Source organism: Camelus dromedarius, chromosome 2 (assembly GCF_036321535.1).
Source record: "Camelus dromedarius isolate mCamDro1 chromosome 2, mCamDro1.pat, whole genome shotgun sequence".
NCBI classification, from domain to species: Eukaryota; Metazoa; Chordata; class Mammalia; order Artiodactyla; family Camelidae; genus Camelus; species Camelus dromedarius.
In genome coordinates, this window is record NC_087437.1 from 12,743,554 (window position 1) to 12,761,680 (window position 18,127).

General features: G+C 38.7%; 1 protein-coding gene across 3 annotated transcripts in view; it reads right to left on the bottom strand.

Moving 5' to 3' along the window:
* Nucleotides 1-15,679: 15,679 nt before the first annotated feature.
* NGLY1 (N-glycanase 1) overlaps nucleotides 15,680-18,127 on the bottom strand; it is a 47,938-nt gene continuing 45,490 nt past the window's right edge. For 2 of the 3 annotated variants that reach the window (XM_064491162.1, XM_031434951.2), the window contains 2 exons: nucleotides 16,767-16,944; nucleotides 15,680-16,388 (listed from right to left, as the gene is read on the bottom strand). In XM_064491162.1, coding sequence (XP_064347232.1) covers nucleotides 16,213-16,388; nucleotides 16,767-16,944 — 354 coding nt within the window. In that variant the 3' untranslated portion in view covers nucleotides 15,680-16,212. The remainder of the gene's footprint in view (nucleotides 16,389-16,766; nucleotides 16,945-18,127) is intronic. The other variant, XM_031434994.2, reaches the window with a different exon arrangement.

The following is an 18,127-nucleotide window of genomic DNA, read 5'->3' on the forward strand; positions in this document are numbered from 1 at the left end:
AATGAATGTTTAAAAAGGCCTCTGAAGAAAACAATGCTCCTATGTACGAATAATCCTTAAAAGATTTAAAAAATAATGACCCCCCCCATCAGGCATATAAAGGCTGTTTCTGCATTTTTCATCTTTTACATCATATATTCTTACTGATTTCCACATCAACAGGGAATAACTTGTTTTGTGGTAGCTGTTGAGTCTTTCCAGATTCTGCTACAGCTGTTACCTTCTGCTTAAGAATAAATAACTTGTAGTATTAACTCACTGACTGCAGGCAAGATGGTCAAGAAACAGGCAACAGAAGTTGGCTTGAAGCCCTCTGAACACACAGTTGCTCTCTGAAGTTCCAGTCCACACAATAGCAATTTATAGTAGCAACCTCATGCCAGCACAGTGAGAGAAATGTTAAATTTAGCTTATTGGCAGGAATAGCCTACCACAGCTTAAAAGAGTTCTACAGGTTTTAAATAACTTTGAAACATAAACTAATTTCCCACACTTCCTCCTGGGCAGCTTGGAACACGGGCAACTTGACACTCAGCCTACAATTAGAAAGTTTAGAGTGTGTAATCAGAGGAGCTAAAAGACCTTCAAACTGTGAACCAAAGAAATGTGCAGATTGCAGTCAGTCATTCAGGAGCTAATTATTCAGAATCATCCAGTATCAGCCAGAGTCCATCTAGCTAATCTCCTTCCTTTCCTCCATTTTCAGTCACTGATCAGCAAGATGTGCATTTTTCAGGAGTACTTATAAGAATTAAGCTGAGAGAAAAAAAAGCAAACTCTCCCATCAGCTAATAGTTAGGGCTCTAAAACATAGTTCTGGTAAAAAAAAACTTCGGTAGCAGAGGGATGATACACCAGAATCACCCCAGGAACTGTTTCAACCAACTCATTGGTTTCGTTCAGCTTGTGAACTTTGACTATACGTATCATTTTGAGATGGGCTTTATGATTAATCTAAAGATCTTATTAAACCTTGCTTAAATTATCACAACTCTCGCAACTTTTAAATGAGGGAATGTGGAAGAGGAGAAAGTACTTCCACTCCAAATGCAAACATTTACTATTTCATGTGAAGCTTCTCTTCAGCATCGATTAAACATGCTCAGTGAATTCAACTGATTTACAAACGTTTATGCGGTAGCCAACACCCCTAACATTACAGTCTTGTTTAGTGGTGGTCTTGCTTCTGAGCAGCTCACCAACAGATGATTGGCAGGTTGGCTGGGTAGGAAAATAAAAGAATGGGAGGAAGGGTTGAGCGTACACAGGGACATAGAAAATAATGAGGCTGATTTGCAAGTGAGGATTATGAAAATCATTATCCTCACCTTAAAGATACAAATTGTGAATGATCCCAAGTTTTATCAAAAAAAGAAAAAAGATCAAGTTTTAATGAGGTGCAAGTTAGATTGTGACTCTAAATTATGTCACAGGATAAAAATGTACTTAGAGCTTTAATCTCCTTAGTTTATTTTACTGTCAACAATCATTTTACCATGCCACAGTGCAATTAGTTGTTCTAAATGAAGACAACCTAAAAGAAGATAGTGTCTTGGTTACGAGTTCGAGTTCAAGCTTAGTGAATCACATATTTAAGCTAAAACAAAACTGAAACTTAACATTTTGGAAACCTAGGGTGTTTACATAGTTTAGTGGTTTGCCTGACACATTTTGGAAACCAGTCATTGAGTTAGTTCAACAGGCAGTCAACATTTCTTAAAAATGTTGTGTGTGCCACGAATTCAATTTGTGGGGAATCAAGGGCAAGTTTGAACTGGGGATTGATCTGATGAAACGAACGTTTTAGAAAGATCACATATCATGTTAGCAGTGATATGTGGATTATCTTGCAAAAGGGAGAAACCAGAGGCACAGAAAGCAATTAGGGAGGGATGAGGGCTCGGGTCATATTGTGGGGTTAGAAAGGAATGGGCGGGAGAGAGAAATGTTTTAAAGGAATGATCAGTAAGAAGGACTCGATAAAGTTTCATGATAAAGTGGCATTATTGATAGAAACAGGAAAGCTGGGAAAAGGAACCACTTGGAGCTGAGGAGTTGGATTTGAGGCTGGAACAGAATACCTTCAGTTTAAGATGAGGGTAGCTGGATCGCTCTGATTAACTGTAAGAATCCTGTATGTGTAAGTGCTTCCTAATGGTGCCCACCATAATGTATGCAGTGGTTAGTTCTGAAAGAAGCAGTTTGTTATATTTTTACACATTTCCCTTCTGTTAATTAATACTGGGCAGGGTCTAACATCTATTCCAGAGAGCTGAGATTTAACTGTATCTTTGAAAGCTTTCTTTCTTCCACAATGAACACTGTCTCTATCTTATCAACATGCAGTCAACAGATTACAACATTTCATAGCTTGTCAGGAGATTGAGGGCCACACTTATCTTGCCTCATGCTGAGTTAATCACAGCCTGCCCTCATCTTTAAAATAAGTCACAGAGCCAGCGTATTCAGCTCAGTGTGGATCGCTGAATTCAGAGAATTCACATCTAAGCTTTCTTGTAAACAGGCCACAGCTCCAGAACCAACAGGCCTATCCGTGGCCATCAGGGTCTGTCTTAATGTCACATCCTCTCAAAATCACTGTCCTCCTGCAACGCCAAACACCTCTGCCACAGATTGCAGAAGTCCTTTCCAGTCATTACGATGTTCGGTTCATCTTTATGTTACATGAGAATAAGCAATAAAATTGCATTTTTTAAAGTATGTGATAAAGAGGAAGCAAGGAGATTGGGAAATGGAATGTTTGATGTTCGATATGTTTAGTTCATAAATGCGAGATTCAAATTTTAAAAATATCTCTGTAACCAATTACATACATACCACAAAATCTAGCTGATTAAATATATCTTGGAGTAAATCAAAAATGTCTTTTTAAAAGTCTTGCTTAAATATTTTCTCCCCCAAAAGTACAAGTCGTATGCTGAGGAGACAAGTAGCTTCTTGAAGGCTGTGCTGGCACCCACAGTTCCCACTACAGTACTCAGTCCATAGGAGGGCGTCCAGTCATGACAGGAAGGGGACGAATTAAGTGCCTCGGTAACAGTCACAACAAATTGGTGACATCTCTACGATGTGATGAAAAGTATGGGAAATAGACTGAATCTGAATCACCTCAGGACATGTAATAGGCATTTTGATTTTGGGGGGAAATATTTACTAAGAGCTGCTTTTTCTTGTGATGTACCTCTTTCTCTTAAAAAACTTGACGAGCATCAAAACCAAACAACAAACTGATCAAACCATAAAAAAAATCCAACCAGCGACTGGTTTGCTTCAAATTACGATGCATCTGTAGAGCTGATTAATATGCAATCATAAAAAATAATGAAAAGCACATTATGATTCACAAACATTTAAATTACAAAACATTATGTATAGTGAAATTCTATTTTTGAAAATATAGATACATCAATTTTAAAATATGTATCCTTATTTATATGAAGGCAAACGCCAAAATCTAAAAAGTAATTATTGCTGAGCAATGGGATCACAAGTGATTTTAATTTTTGCTTCTCTGTATTTTAATTTTTTCCATAGTGAACATATGAGAAAAAGTAATAAGAAAAAAATCCCCAATTTTAATTGCTTTCCAGTTAATAAAATATCAATAAGAAAAAAATCCCCAATTTTAATTGCTTTCCAGTTAATAAAATATCAATAAGAAAAAAATCCCAAATTTTAATTGCTTTCCAGTTAATAAAATATTACTGCATGCTATTAAATTTCTTCAACATCTCTGATTTTCTTACAACATTTTTGAAAATAACTGCAAATTTACAAAAGATGATAAACATGAAGCCACATTATGAATGAGGAGAAAGTTATCTTAGCAAGTGTGGCCATGGTCAAAATTCTGGAAGATACAGTTTGTCCAGGCCTGGTTTCCAGGGAGATGGAAGATGAATGACAATGACTACTAGCATGCATTGAGTCCTATTATAACCAAATGCCATCCTAACGCTTTATATAAAATAGCTCTAATTCTTACCACATTCTGGAAAAGTTGGAATAATTATCTCCATGGATAGGAACTTACTTAAAGCTATACAACTGTTTAATAAAGTGGCTATACTAGAGCTGACAGGATATCAGTGAGACCAAAGCAGAGCAAATTTGGTCCAAGTAAAGATGGAGAGATGCTAATAAGCACGGTTTCGCTGCATTGTTTCTCCTAATCAATGTTTGGTCCAATACCACTAAGCCAGATGGCTGGTCCTTCAACAGGTGGGGCCACAGTTGACATCACTAACACAACAGATGGAAGAGGGAAGTATTTTGTATGGAGGAAAGATGCATTGAGCTTATCTTGAAGACACACAGATATGTGGGCAACCAGAGTGAAAGAAAGGGGGACACTTGCAGCTAGCTGAAGGAATTGTGCAAACTCCATGGCCTGTCTAAGGCATTCAGAGCTTACAGTGAGAGATGGTAATGGATGGTGGTGTGTCCTGTTTGTAAGCATCATCTGTCAGGTGGAGGGGAGTGTAGGCAATAAAGCCACACCAAATTGCCAGCCATTCTGCTCAGAGGCTGGGCAGTCAGCTAGGTTCATCAGCTCAAGAAGTCACTCCTGGTTCGTCAGCCTACTTCTGTGTCTTGGTAAAATAATAATGAAATATTCTTCTCTTTGGAATTTGTGACAAGTATCTATTTGTCTGTGTATCACGATCTAAATGTGTGTATGTATCTTGCTTTAAATCCATCTCCCTCTTTACAATCTGAATGCCATGAGGCCAGGGAGTTTTGTCTGAGTTATTTGTTGCTGTATTCCCCACACCTAAAATGATTCTTAATACAGATTAGGCTGTCAATAATATTTACTGAAGGCCTGAGTCAACGACGTCATGATCATCAAGTTGGCGCATACACAGCTGTTAACAAGAAGGCTGCCACAGAGGAGATGGCTGTGTTTGAGAACAGCAGTGGTTTATCGGCACAGAAACGACCTCAGGGGATGGAGGTAGGGAAATCAGACATTCCAAGATGTCAGCCAGAAGTCCAGCTGTGGAAGTCACCTGATTCTAGGTTGATCAGGGAAACTACGATATACGTTCAGTTCTATAAAAGAAATAGTGAAATTAAAAGGAAGACTCAAAATGGAGTTTGAGTAAAGGACCTCTTTGGTAAAAGACTGAAAGATGGATAATAAGAATTGACCATGCCAAAAAAAGTTTTAAAAAAGATGTGGAATGTGCCACTAGCTGTCAAACTGTCCCAGTGATTATTTTAACTATAGATTTTAATTTAAATAATATTAGCATCAATTTTAATAGATGCGCACTTGCTGAAGTGATTACGGTAGCAGAAAGCTCATTTGGATCATGCCAATAGGTCCAATCAGAAAAGGAACCAGAATGTGGGTTGAGTGCGAGTGAGTGCCAGTGCCCAAGGGAGAATGAGAAGATATCCATGTACCGAGACTGCTGCCTATAGAGAAAGGTAAAGAAGAGCTGGAGCAGATCTTCAATGAATCCACAGCACAATGGGTGCAAAATTTTAAAACTGTGTCCTGGGGCAAAACTGCTCAATATTTCCCCCAAGAGCAGCAGTTTCCTGGTGAGGTGGGGAAGCCACTTGGAGTTGCTTTTACTCTGTAGTCTGCTTATCCTTTGCTGCCTTTCACTGTATCCCTTACGAGTGATGTGGTAGTTATCGCACAGGGTTCCTGGAATTAAGGGGCTCGTCATCTGATGTCTTCAGCAGAGTAGAGGTAAAAGTCAAACTGCAGTGGGTTCAGGGTGAAATAGGATGAAAAGAGCTAGGCTCAGTTAACTGAGAACACCATTTTTTTTTTCTTTCCCTCTCCTTTCTCCCTTTCTCCCTTTGGAGGTCACCTTGGTCTGCTCTAAGAGTTGAGAGAAGAGAATCAGGAAAAAAAAAATCCTTTTCTAAAATATCAAAACGAATATATGTATGTATATGCATGATGGGGACATTGTGCTGTACACCAGAGATCGACACAGTGTAATTGACTGTACTCTAATAAAAAAATCCTTTTCTGTTAATTTTTTTTAAAGCAGCTAGCACATAGTGATGCAAGGGAAACAACAAAAAATAACCCCACACTGGTAAGATCTTGTGAAAAACGAGAAAGAGACAGGTTAGCAACAGCAGAGTCTTCCAAAATACGAGGCACTGGGCAAGGAATTGCTAACTTGTGGGGTGGCCTTGGGCCAATATCTTAACTTCTCTGACCTTCAATTTCCTCATCATAAAAATGAGAGCATTAGGTTAGAAAAGTAGATCTCGAATGCTTGTCCATTTAAGAATCAGGAATTTGTTAATAAACCTAGTTCTCTAGCCTCAACTCCAGGATTTTGACTTAAAATCCCTGCACGAGGCCCAGGGACCTGCATGTTTTAAGTGAACCCCTCAGATGCTGTGATGCAGCCCTGACTCTGGGGATCCCTGACTGAAAGATACCACGCGTGTGAGGCATCTCCATCATAAAAGGAAAGCACCAGAAATGCTAAATGCACAGCGTGTAATTTCTTTTCTCTCTGTTTCTATTTATATAGTCCCCCTGAAATACATTCACAAAGTTTAAAGTAGGAATCATTTCATAAATTGTATAATTTAATCTGTATGCAATTTCTTCTGCTGTGAGTGAAATCAAAATTACACCTTTTTCCCCCTAGAAAATGAGGCTTAAACACAGCATTGCATTCTAACTAAGAAAAATAATTAACTTGTATTCACAAAGTAAAATGAAAAGTTGTCCCAAAATATCATGATTTATGAAATACGAGGTGGAGAGTAGAGTCTGAGAAATCAAATCTAGACTATTTCCATTCTCCTACTGAAAACCTGTTCGAAAAGGAGTGATTATATAATATGCATGCGTATTTGTTGACAAGGCATGCCTGCAGCTCCTGGGGCATCCGGGACTGGATGCCAGCGCTCTACTGAGCAGAGGCAGGAGAGCAGGAGGGGCAGCCCCTGTCCCCAGCTGGCGAGTCAGGCAGCACAGGAACCTGTGAGACCTCACATTCCCATACATCTGGAGAAGACAAAATGGTACCTCAGTGCAGATGCACATTCCCATACATCAGGAGAAGACAAAGTGGTACTCAGGTTTGCACTGTGTCTTTTGGGCAGCTCCTCTGCCACCTGGCATTTTCAGGATTATAGTATTTTATTAATAAAGATATCTTATTTTTCCTTAGTGGCAAAGATGCGTGACTTGATTGCATGACCATTCGGTGCGAACACTCCTTATCCTGTGAGATGATTTGAATCCAAGTGAAATAACGGCACTCATTTTTTTTGGCCTTGAACTTTTTGAAATTCAACTACTTCATGATTCATTTTACAAAGTTTTCCTGCCATCATTCTCCCTGAGCATTTAATCTGTTTCAAATTTAAGTTTACAAGGAGTACAAGAGCTTTGATGGCTCCATATTTATTAAGTGGAGATCAAAGTCCTTCTTTGCTTTATTTTTAGTATTTTACATCTGCAAGGGATAACATAACATTTCAGATGACAGTTTTTCTTTCCACCAAAGAATTTAGCATGAGAATGCCTTCATTTTCAAGCATCTATTTTTTCTCTAAGCCTAAATGTCCTCCAAATTATAAGCATGCGGCCATCACACATGGAATTTCATTCAGTGTTATATTTCAGGAACACCAGGAATTTAACATGCCATTCTTTATTGCCACCAGATATAGTTTTGTCTCTGTTCTTCCCACAAAGCTCTTTTCCTAGTAAGACTGGCTTCAGGGCTTAGAAAAAGGTTTAGTCAAAGGTTTAGTCTTCCTAAATAGATCTTGTAGAGAAGACAGCTTTTGGTTATGCTGAGTTTGTGTTGCTTCTGTCTGACAAAGGATTATCAACATACTTAAAAGATGGATCACATATGGAGAAAAATATGTAACAGGCAAAAGATTATTGTCTCAATACGTAAAGACCTAAAACTCAGTAAGAAAATGAAAAGGAACTCAACAAAAAAGGGGGCAAAATATCCAAACAGGCAAGCGCAGAGCAGGGAAGCCAAATGGTCAATAAATGTAAAAGGGTACTCCAACTCACCAGTCATCAGAAAAATGCAAACTAAAGCAACAAAATACTATTTCACACAGATCTTAATGGCAAAATGTATAATGTTTAACAATACTGCGTGTAGGCCGGGAGGTACAGAAGCGGGAAATGGGATAAACGGCCAACAGCCCTGTAATTTGGCACTAAACATCTTGGAGAAAAATTGACAGTAAATTTGGAAATGTCCATAGGCTGTGAGTCAGGAACTCACATCCAGGAATACATCCTAGAGAAACCGCACTTCTCTACAAGGAGCTACAGACAGCGCTGGTTATAACTGCGATAGTAACTGCTCGTAACGGACGCTGAGAACAAGCCACCTGTGCGTCAGGCTGGTAGCTGCGACACTGGGAAACGATGGAACGTGCGCCGTGGGTAAGGTCTCTGGGTATCAACATGGATATAGAAAAATGACTGAAAACAAGTTATTGAACATTGTGTACTGTTTATAATACTATTTAGTAGATTTTAGGGGAGGGTATAACTCAAGAGGTAGAGCGTGTGCTTAGCATGCGTGAGGTCCTGAACTCAATCCCCAGTACCTCCTCTAAAGAAATAATAATTAATAAACCTAATTACCTCCCGCAGGAAAAAAAGAAAAATAAATAATATAATACTATTTAGTGGATTTTAAACGATACAGTCAGTATATTATTAAATATACATATATAGTAAAAGTGAAAAAAAATTAAATAAACTAAATTGCTGATTATTGCTGTCTGTGGGGAAGGGAGGGCGGAGTGGACTGAAAGAGGACCCGCAGGGCCTTCAACCTCATGGGTGCTGTTTTGATTTTCATTAGAAGATGAAACAAATCAAACAAAATGTTAATATATTTCACTATCGAGAGGAGAGCACACTGGTTTCTGTTCTATCATTCTTTTTACTTCTCTGTATTTTTGAAAAATGTTAAAAAATGTTAACAAGTAACAGGGGGATATCTGGGAAAAAACTACGGACACTAAAGACAATCCTTTAAACGGTGAGAGTGCCACTTCGCAGGGCCAGTTTCACAAGATGCGATGATATTTCCAAAGCATCCTGAAAATTATTCATTACAAGGATCCAAAAGCAACTACAAGGGCTGTGCTTTGCCCCACAGAAAACTGAAGGACGTCGGGGAAAGATGCAAATCATAGAAATAAAGATATAAAATTTAAGTCTCCTATATTTTGCATCTGATCACAGAAATGATTCCTACACTCTTAAGTAACATACTCAGTTCCCCCAAATTCAAAGACGGCAACCTCTCCCAAAGCCATTCAACTATCAATTTATCTTGCTTTAAGCAACTTGTAACATAAAGCAGTTACTTTAAACCTGACTAAAATATGCGCAAATAAAATAGTACATTCCTTTAGGGCAGTCGCAAACTCCAGGCAGGTAATGTCTATGAATAAAGTGACTGTAGGAAAAAAAAGGAATGAATGGATGGATTAAAAACATGCAATTTATTTAGTCTGTCTTTGATTTTATAATATTGGTAGCCATGAGAACAGAGGGTTATTTCTCTAAGAAAAAAATCAGTGCCAAGTGTTACAGAAAATGGTGACTGACGCCAGGCCAGCACTGGAGCTGGGGCAGGGGTATGGGTTTTATGGTCCCTAATTCCCTTATAATGAGGGGAATACAGGTCCTGCCTTAACGAAAGGGCAGTCAGGCTCTGCCAACTGCTGTCATCACGCACACAGTGTTGTCACATCATCTGACTTTTCAATGTAAGCTGAAATCCAGATTTTATGGTAAATCTACTAACATAATTTTAAATTGTTGATTGAAGAAGACTGGAAATAGCTCAACAGTTGAACAGTCATGCACTCAAAGGAATATTACATGTTTGTAGAAAGGATAAGGAAGCTTTTAAAATACAAAGAGTGCCACGATACATTAAGTAAAAAAAGGTGAGGTGCAAAACAGGAGTATAGTACAGTGTCTATAGTGATGGAAAGGGGAAAAAAGTTATTTTGCTTATATTTTCAAAAAGAAAAATAGAATAAACCAGAATAAATATAGTCAGCCATGAGGGTGAGGTTGGTGGGAGAACAGAACACCAACTGAAGCAAGACTTCTGTGCTTCCCACTTACTATATAGTTTTGACTTAGGAATTATGTGTCTTATCTAAGGAAGAAATTAAATGAGGTCATAAGGGGAAAAGGGGAAAAGAATATCCCTGAATCAAGTGAATCTAGATGAACGCTGAGCAGGGCGGGATGGGGTGACAGCCCGCCGTGAAGCCCGCTGGGGGCCTGAAACGCGCACCACGAATGCGGCTCTGCGGTGTGGTCAGCCTCCTGACCAACGAAGAGTCCTGACGGAGAAACAGCCAGCCTGGTGAGAAAACCCAGGCCAGCTGCCTGATATTAACAGCTTAGTCGTAAATATAGTCCATCCCACATTTAAGGAAAATCCATAATGTGGAAGAGAAAACCAGAGGAACAATATGATATGATCCAGAAGAAAATGGAGGTAATTCTTTAACAGACCAGACCGCTGGCAAAGTTCTGATTAGTAATCCTATAGAGATAGAATGCCACAATCTTTACACAAGCATAAACCAATATGAAAGAAAGCAACCATGAAGAGTTGGGTATTAGAAATGATTATCAAAACAAAGGGCCCACTCAACAGGCAAACACGGTCAGCCCTCCATATCTCTGGGTTCCACATCTGTGGCGTCAAATAACTGTGAGTCGAAAATATTCAGAAAAACCCTCCTACACTGTTGGTGGCAACGTGAACTGGTGCAGCCACTGTGGAGAACAGTACAGAGGTTTCTCAAAAAACTGAAAATAGATCTACCACATGACCCAGAAATTCCACTCCTGGGTATACATCTTAAAAAAACAAAAACACTAATTCGAAAATATACATGCCCCTCAACATTCACAGCAGCATTATTTACAATTGCCAAAGTATGGAAGCCACCTTAGTGTCCAAAAGCAGATGAATGGATAAAGAAGATGCGGTGTATGTATATACAATGGAATACTACTCAGCCATAATAAAGAATGAAATTTTGCAACAACATGGAAGGACTTGGAGGGCATTATGCTAGGTGAAATAAGTCAGACAGAGAAAGGCAAGTACTATATGATATCACTTATATGTGGACTCTGAAAAATACAACAAACTAGTGAATAAAACAGAAAAGCAGCAGACTCACAGATTTTGAGAACTAGTGGTAACCAGTGGGGAGAGAAGGGGGTGGGGATACAGGGATAGGGGACTTAAAAAAGGGTTATTACGAGATTATATAAAATCATGTGTGTGAAACTTTTGAAAATTGTAAAGCATTATAGAATTTAAAGAATCATTCCATTAAAACAATGAAAAAAAAATGATTTCTTTGAAAAAAACTATTCAGAAAAGAATTCCAGAAGTTCCAAAAAGCAAAACTTGAATTTTCCTCACACCAGCAACTATTTGCATAGCATTTTTACATTGTATTAGGCAGCAGAAGCCTAATAAGTCTGGAGATGACTTAAAGTATACAGGAGGATGTGCATAGGCTATGCCACTTTATTAAAGGGACTTGAGCATCCTTGGAGTTTGGTGTCTGTGGACGGTCCTGGAACCAATCCCCTGTGGATACTGAGTGATGACTGTATATATAGAACATTTAAAGAAACAAAACTGGCTAATGAACATGATAAATTTTAATCTCACAGTAATCAAGGAAATGGAAGTCAAAACTAGGTATTTTTCACCCATCAGATCAGCAAAAATAGCAAGGCTGTTTAATTATCTTAGTTCAGGCTGCAGTAACAAATTACATAGACTGGGGGCTTAAATAACAAACATTTATTTCTCACAGTTGTGGAAGCTTCTCGTGTTCTCACAGCTGGAGAGCAGAGGAAACAAGCTCTTCTGGTCTCCTCTCCTAAGGGCACTAATCCCATTCATGAAGGCTCCACCCTCACGACCTAACTATCCCCCAAAGGTCCCATCTCCTAATACCATCACTTTGGGGGTTAGAATTTTAACATACAAATTTTGGGGGTGGTACATGGACACTCAGTCCATAACAGTAATCCAATGCTGCATAAACAAATCACTCTGAAAGTGTCTTTAAATTCTCATTCACCAGGTCTCCTGGTTTCTGTGCATTAGGAATTCAGTCATGGTTTGGCTGGGCAGTTCCAACTTGGGTGACTCATTCTTATGAAGCTACAGTCATTGAAGGCTGGACTCGGGGCTGGAGGATCCACTTCTGCTGCTGCCAAATTGCTGCTGGAGGTTGGAGAGAGGCCCCCAGGGAGCCTCCTGGCATAGCAACTGACCTCCTCCAGAGCAAGCAGTCCAAGAAAGCAAGGTTTTTCACAACCAAGCCCCACATATACCACATGGTCACTTCCACCATATTCTATTGGACACAGGCCAGCTCTAATTTAGTGTGGAAGGGACAACACAAAGACATGGAAGCCAGGAGGTGAGGATCATGGGAGGCTGGCTACCACAACAGCAATATTCAGTTCTGGCAAGAATGGGAGGAAATGGGAGCCCTGATAGACTATAGCTGGGCGTGTAAATTGGTGTACCTCATTTAGAGGGTGATTTGAGAGTAGACAGTAAGATTTAAAATGCAATATATCTTTGCATATATTCTATGTGAAAGACAAGTATATAAGGATGTTCACTGCGGTAGTATTGGCAATAACAAAAAAAGAGGGGGAAACCTATGTAAGGGAATGCATAAATTCAGGAATACGATGGTTAAAAAGAATGTGGCAGATTTATGACTGACCACGGAAACAGCTCTAAGACACACTGTTAAGTAAATAAGAAAATACACTTCCATTTACACGAAAAGAAAAAACCAAATACGTGAATACTGATTTTGAGTGTGTGTTATGTCTGAATATGAAAATTCAGAGGAAAGCTCTAGGAAGACACATGCAAAAATTTTGACCGTTACCTCTAAAAAAATGGTGGAGTGTGGGGAGCGGAGGCAGCATTTCTACTTTATAATATTGTCATTTGAATTTTTAACAAATGGCTTTCATTATGCAAACATTTAAAATTGGTAAAGAACAGACTTTGAGTGACAACCCCAAATGCCCTCTGACATGGGTTTTCTTGGTTAGACTTTTATTTTATTAGATTAGGATAGACAGGTTATTTATTTTAGCTCTTCAGAGGCCCTTTCTGGCTGACTATGGATGCTGCTCCAATTTTGTTGATCTCAGATGATGTCTTTAGAAAATTAAGTGACTAGAGCAAGGTCTCAACCTCTGTTTTCACTTGCGGTGTCGTGATCAGGAAATGGCTGTCAGACACTCAGGTATTCGGCTGCTGGTTCTCACTCAGCCTCTCCGTTTCATGGGCACCAGACAGACCGCCTATGATACAGACCACTATCAGCCAATGAGACACCAAAGTCACTGGCACTTAACAGACACTGAAAAGGTGGCCATTATCAGTTTAGGTCCGTTCTAAATCTCCTATCAGAAATAAAGCACTGTTTTGGTCAGTATAAATGATGTACCCGAACACATACTAAGGGGAATCATGCCAATCATGGCTTGTGTTGGTTTACTCTTTCTTCCCGTGAGTATTTTAGGAAGGAATACTGCCTTGATCAGAGCTTGTCACAAAGTGTATGTGCTTGAACTATGAAATCAAAACACAATTTACTGTTGTAGAAATTTTTTAGAAATTTACACAAATACCAAAGCATATATATCTAGAGTAATCTATTACCACATTATAATTTATTCTCCAGAAAAGCTTCACTATAGTTAGAAAAATCATTGTACCTAATAACAATTTTAGTATCTCCCCAACTTGAACTTTGCCATCAAAGAATCTATATTCATGAAACATTCATGAAACACCTACTAGAACAGCAGCCCACACACAGGTCTGCAACTCCAAGGCATCCTGACCCTGTGTGAACTGTTGAACCCGGCAGATCAGCAGACACAAAGACCGAGTGTAAGAGCGCGTCTTGCCCATGTTACTAATCCACTGCACTGCTTAGACAGGCCATTTAACTTCTCTGTGTTTGCGCTTCCTCGGTGAAAAGTGAGGCGTCTGGATTAAATTACATCTAACAACGCTTCCTACCCTGAAAGTCCATGACAACATGTTCTCCAGCCCTCCCTTAACCTGAGGCACTCCTTTTCCTTGTAAATCGATCAAAACATCAGCTGTAACTTCTTGTTCATCTTGAGAATGTGATTTCCAGCAAAGGGCTTACTTTAAAAAAAACACTGCAACAAAAAGCAGACTGTCTGTAAAATCCCTCGTGAGGCTAAAGTATAAACCCTTTTTAGGCAGCGAGCAAGGGCAGAAGAAGGCTAACCAATCAGAGCGTGGTTCCAGGACCTGCTGCCGTCACTCCCTCGGTGCTTCGCATCCCCCCTTCAGTCACAACAGGCTGAGTGCTTCTCAAGTAAGACCCCAGGTGACTGCTATAAAAAGTGCAGCTAACATCAGGGCCAGTTTATTGAAGGGATCTGTACCGTCAGCCCCTCTTCACCCTAGTTACTCTTGCCTTACCAGTGTACTGTCACTAAGCTTTACACATTACTGAGAAGTGCCCTGTCCCGTACCTCGCGTACTATTTCCAAACTTGTCTGCATAATAAAGTATTAACACGTGTCAGGTACCCTGGGGTTAAAACTCATGGAACGCATTTAAGAAGTGTGCCGACTACTTTTCTCTTTAACAGTTCAGCTCTATAAAAATATAGGACATTTGAACTTTATTTTTCTGCGTAAAGCCACAGGAAAAATTAGAATGTTTCCTTTCACAGACAAAGTGCACTGAGTTTATTTTTATTACCATCTTTGTAAGACTGCTTGTTGAGCTCCAGGTTTTCTCACGAAGAGTGTTGGTCCATCTGATCATCCAAATACTCACCATGCTCAGACCAAACATCTCAAGACAGGGAAGAGACAAGGCTCTCCAACTTTATGTATTTGGACATTGTATGATTAACTTAAGAGTTTGAAAATTCCAGAAAACTTTCTAATATTAAGACATTACTAAATTTAGATGTACAAGCTACTTTTTTTAAAAAAATGTAACTTTTTAGCAAGAAAGTGATCCTCAGCAGAGTTTGACTACAATTAAAAAGAAAATAAAAGACCTCTGTTTCAGGATTTTAGTACATATTCTATAATGCATGTAACTGTTCTACTGAGCTGCACAGGGTGAGAATGTCTGAGAACATACTTTTCTTGTCAGAAGAGCTGAGAGCTCACTTTTCAACATCACAAAGGCTTCGCGGACGGGCTGCTGCCACCTTCATGATGCCAGCACAACACCTTTGCACACAAACACTTAACAAATATACACTAAATTTAACTGGAGAGGTTATAGAGAACACATACAAAAACTCTTGATACAGTGTATAAATGCTGAATGATGTAGTTACATAGTTTCAAAGTCAAGAATAAACATTTTATTCAATGAGGTAGATAAAAGTACTCAAAAGTAAACTCAAAAGTAAAGCATTTTCTGAAGTGTCCACAGATTACAGATTTATAATGTATTTTTGAATTTATGCAGTCACTGTTAAATATCTTCATAACTCTTGTCTATTCAAGCAGTTTTCAATGTTTAACATACTTATTAAAGATTTTTATTTAGCCAAAGTAACCACTAAGAAGATGTAACGCAAAATAATTCATTTTATTTCTTAAATGACTATGTATTTACAATCATAAAAATTTTCATGCATTGTAACTTATGAGATACTCTACTTTCACATTTATTAAAAATTAAAAATCTTAGGAAATGTAGTTCAATTACTTTTGAAGAAATTAATGGCTGATCAGAGACTGTCAAATTACTATTAGCAGCTTAAGATTTCTTCATAATCATGAATAGCATTTAATCACGAACACCTTCATTTTACTTTTAAAATCATACACTTAACAATTTTCAGATGAAAATCTCATAGTTGGGCAGTAAGACTTTACTCCAAATTATAGTCACATATGTAAGGGAGTTTTTAATTTGAGGTTTCATTATTGTCCATAGTATAAAGATATATTTTCATGAGGGTTACATGATGGATAGCCAACAAGGAAATATGCTAGCAGAGGGCAGCAAACTGACAGTTAAGCATGCACGGGACTGACAGACTACTTTAGAACACGCTAAGTCCTTGATTATGGCCAGCTTTTCTATAATGGTCAGGTTCTCAAAGGTCACTGAATTTTATGATTATCTCTAAACAATTTTCTTCATGGTCGTTTAAGCTTTGTCTAAACAGCTGGGTGTGTTGCCAAGCAACCACACCATCTCCTCTGCTTAATTCTGCTTCCAAAATAACTTCAGTGGCACCGGAAAAATCACCATAGGAGCGAAGAGTTTTATCTGTTAGAGGAAGAAAAATGACACTTTGCTTTTGGTAAGAACATAAAGAGAGAGTTCTGGGATGCATTTTATATATCTGCCTTATAGGTTAAAAAAATCAACCCTTAGAAAATAAATAAAAATTATTCTTTATGGAGGAAATGTGCCCTTTGAAAAAGAAATGAGTTTTCTCCTTCCATTTGTGTTCCATAGTAAAAAAACGTTAAGCCATTCTATTACAATGAGGTTATATGGGTTTTAATTTAAACAATTTTTTTTTAACTGTAACAGTATGAACTCTAGGGTAAGAAAAACTCTTAACTACATCTCAAATAAGTAAATTACTCTTCAGAGTGTTAAATACACACGTCACAATTAATTCTCCAGTCAAATGCTTACCACCTGTCAGCTGTACTTGCACTGTATCGGATCGCAATTTCCATTGCACTGTTCCAGTCTCAAAGGTCTGACTACTTGTCCTAATGGAAATGTCATCTACTTTTAGGCCGACTGACCCACATTCAAACTTCCAGGAAATGTAAGCATAAGACGATCCTTCCTTTCGGGTTAAATACACCTACAGAGTTGAGAGAAAAAAGGAACTGTCAGAAATAATGAGGCTGTGCAGAAAACACATCCAGTCAAAGTCTCATTGTCACAGGTACTACTCACAGTTATTAAAAATCTGATTTTTCCCACTGAAAAGATTTTTACTTCTAACATCTTTTCATTTTATTAGCAATTTTTCCTATAGCATCTTTTGCTACAAATGAAAGAAATTATTTGAATGTGAGGGCCTCAGTAAGTATCGCTCTGAGGCTCCATGCTGCCCAGGTTCTGGTAAATCACACTGTCTTTTCAATTAATAAGTCCAGCTATTTAAAATGAACTTCATAATGAATCCTGCTGAAAATGAAGAGTCCTTTTAAATGCAGTTAGTTATTCCTTGATTTGTCTTCTTTTCTAAGTCTGGATTTTTAAGGTAAGCTTTCCTCGAATGAGATGGGCCATATCCTCTACACCATGTTGGTACCTCAGTCACTGCTAAGCAACAGTAATGCTTTAAAAGGTAATACCCAGGCCCCCGCTTGCCCCTCTGAAGAGTAAGCTCCCATGCCTTCATCATCAATGCCCTGACCACTTCAAATGTACTGTTTAAGGCACCCGGGTTTACTGGCTGCCTCCAGCCCATCTTCTCTCACAGTTTAATCGACACTCTTCAAACACTGACATGGAAACTGACATCCATGGCCTTGGTCTTGTACAGGCAATTCCACTCACCCAGGCTCAAACCCCTAAGAACCTGACTGTCTCATCATTTATCCCTAATGCCCAAACTCCCACAATAATCCATGCATTTCTTTGAAAGAAGTCTTGGGGGGGAACCTTTCCTCATTTAGACTGCGCTTATCACCACAGGCAAGACTTTACACTCCTCTTTCTGTAACTGTCTAATGCTTCTAAAATCCCACTTCCTTCATATAATTTGCTTGGTCCAGAACATACAGCAAGTACCTGCCTCATGCATTAAACACAAACTATTAGCTTTCATGGTCCTCCACAATTTCATCCCACCTTCAACTGCCAGTATTCCTTTACCCAAATGTGTAACTATTTTATTTCAGGTGTGCTTATATTATCTAACTTAACCAAATCACAAACTCTCCGGGGAAACTGGATTCATAGTTCTGGATTCATGGGATCTAATAAACAGTATTTAAGCACTAGAAATTTGCACATGTGCGCTCATGCACACACAT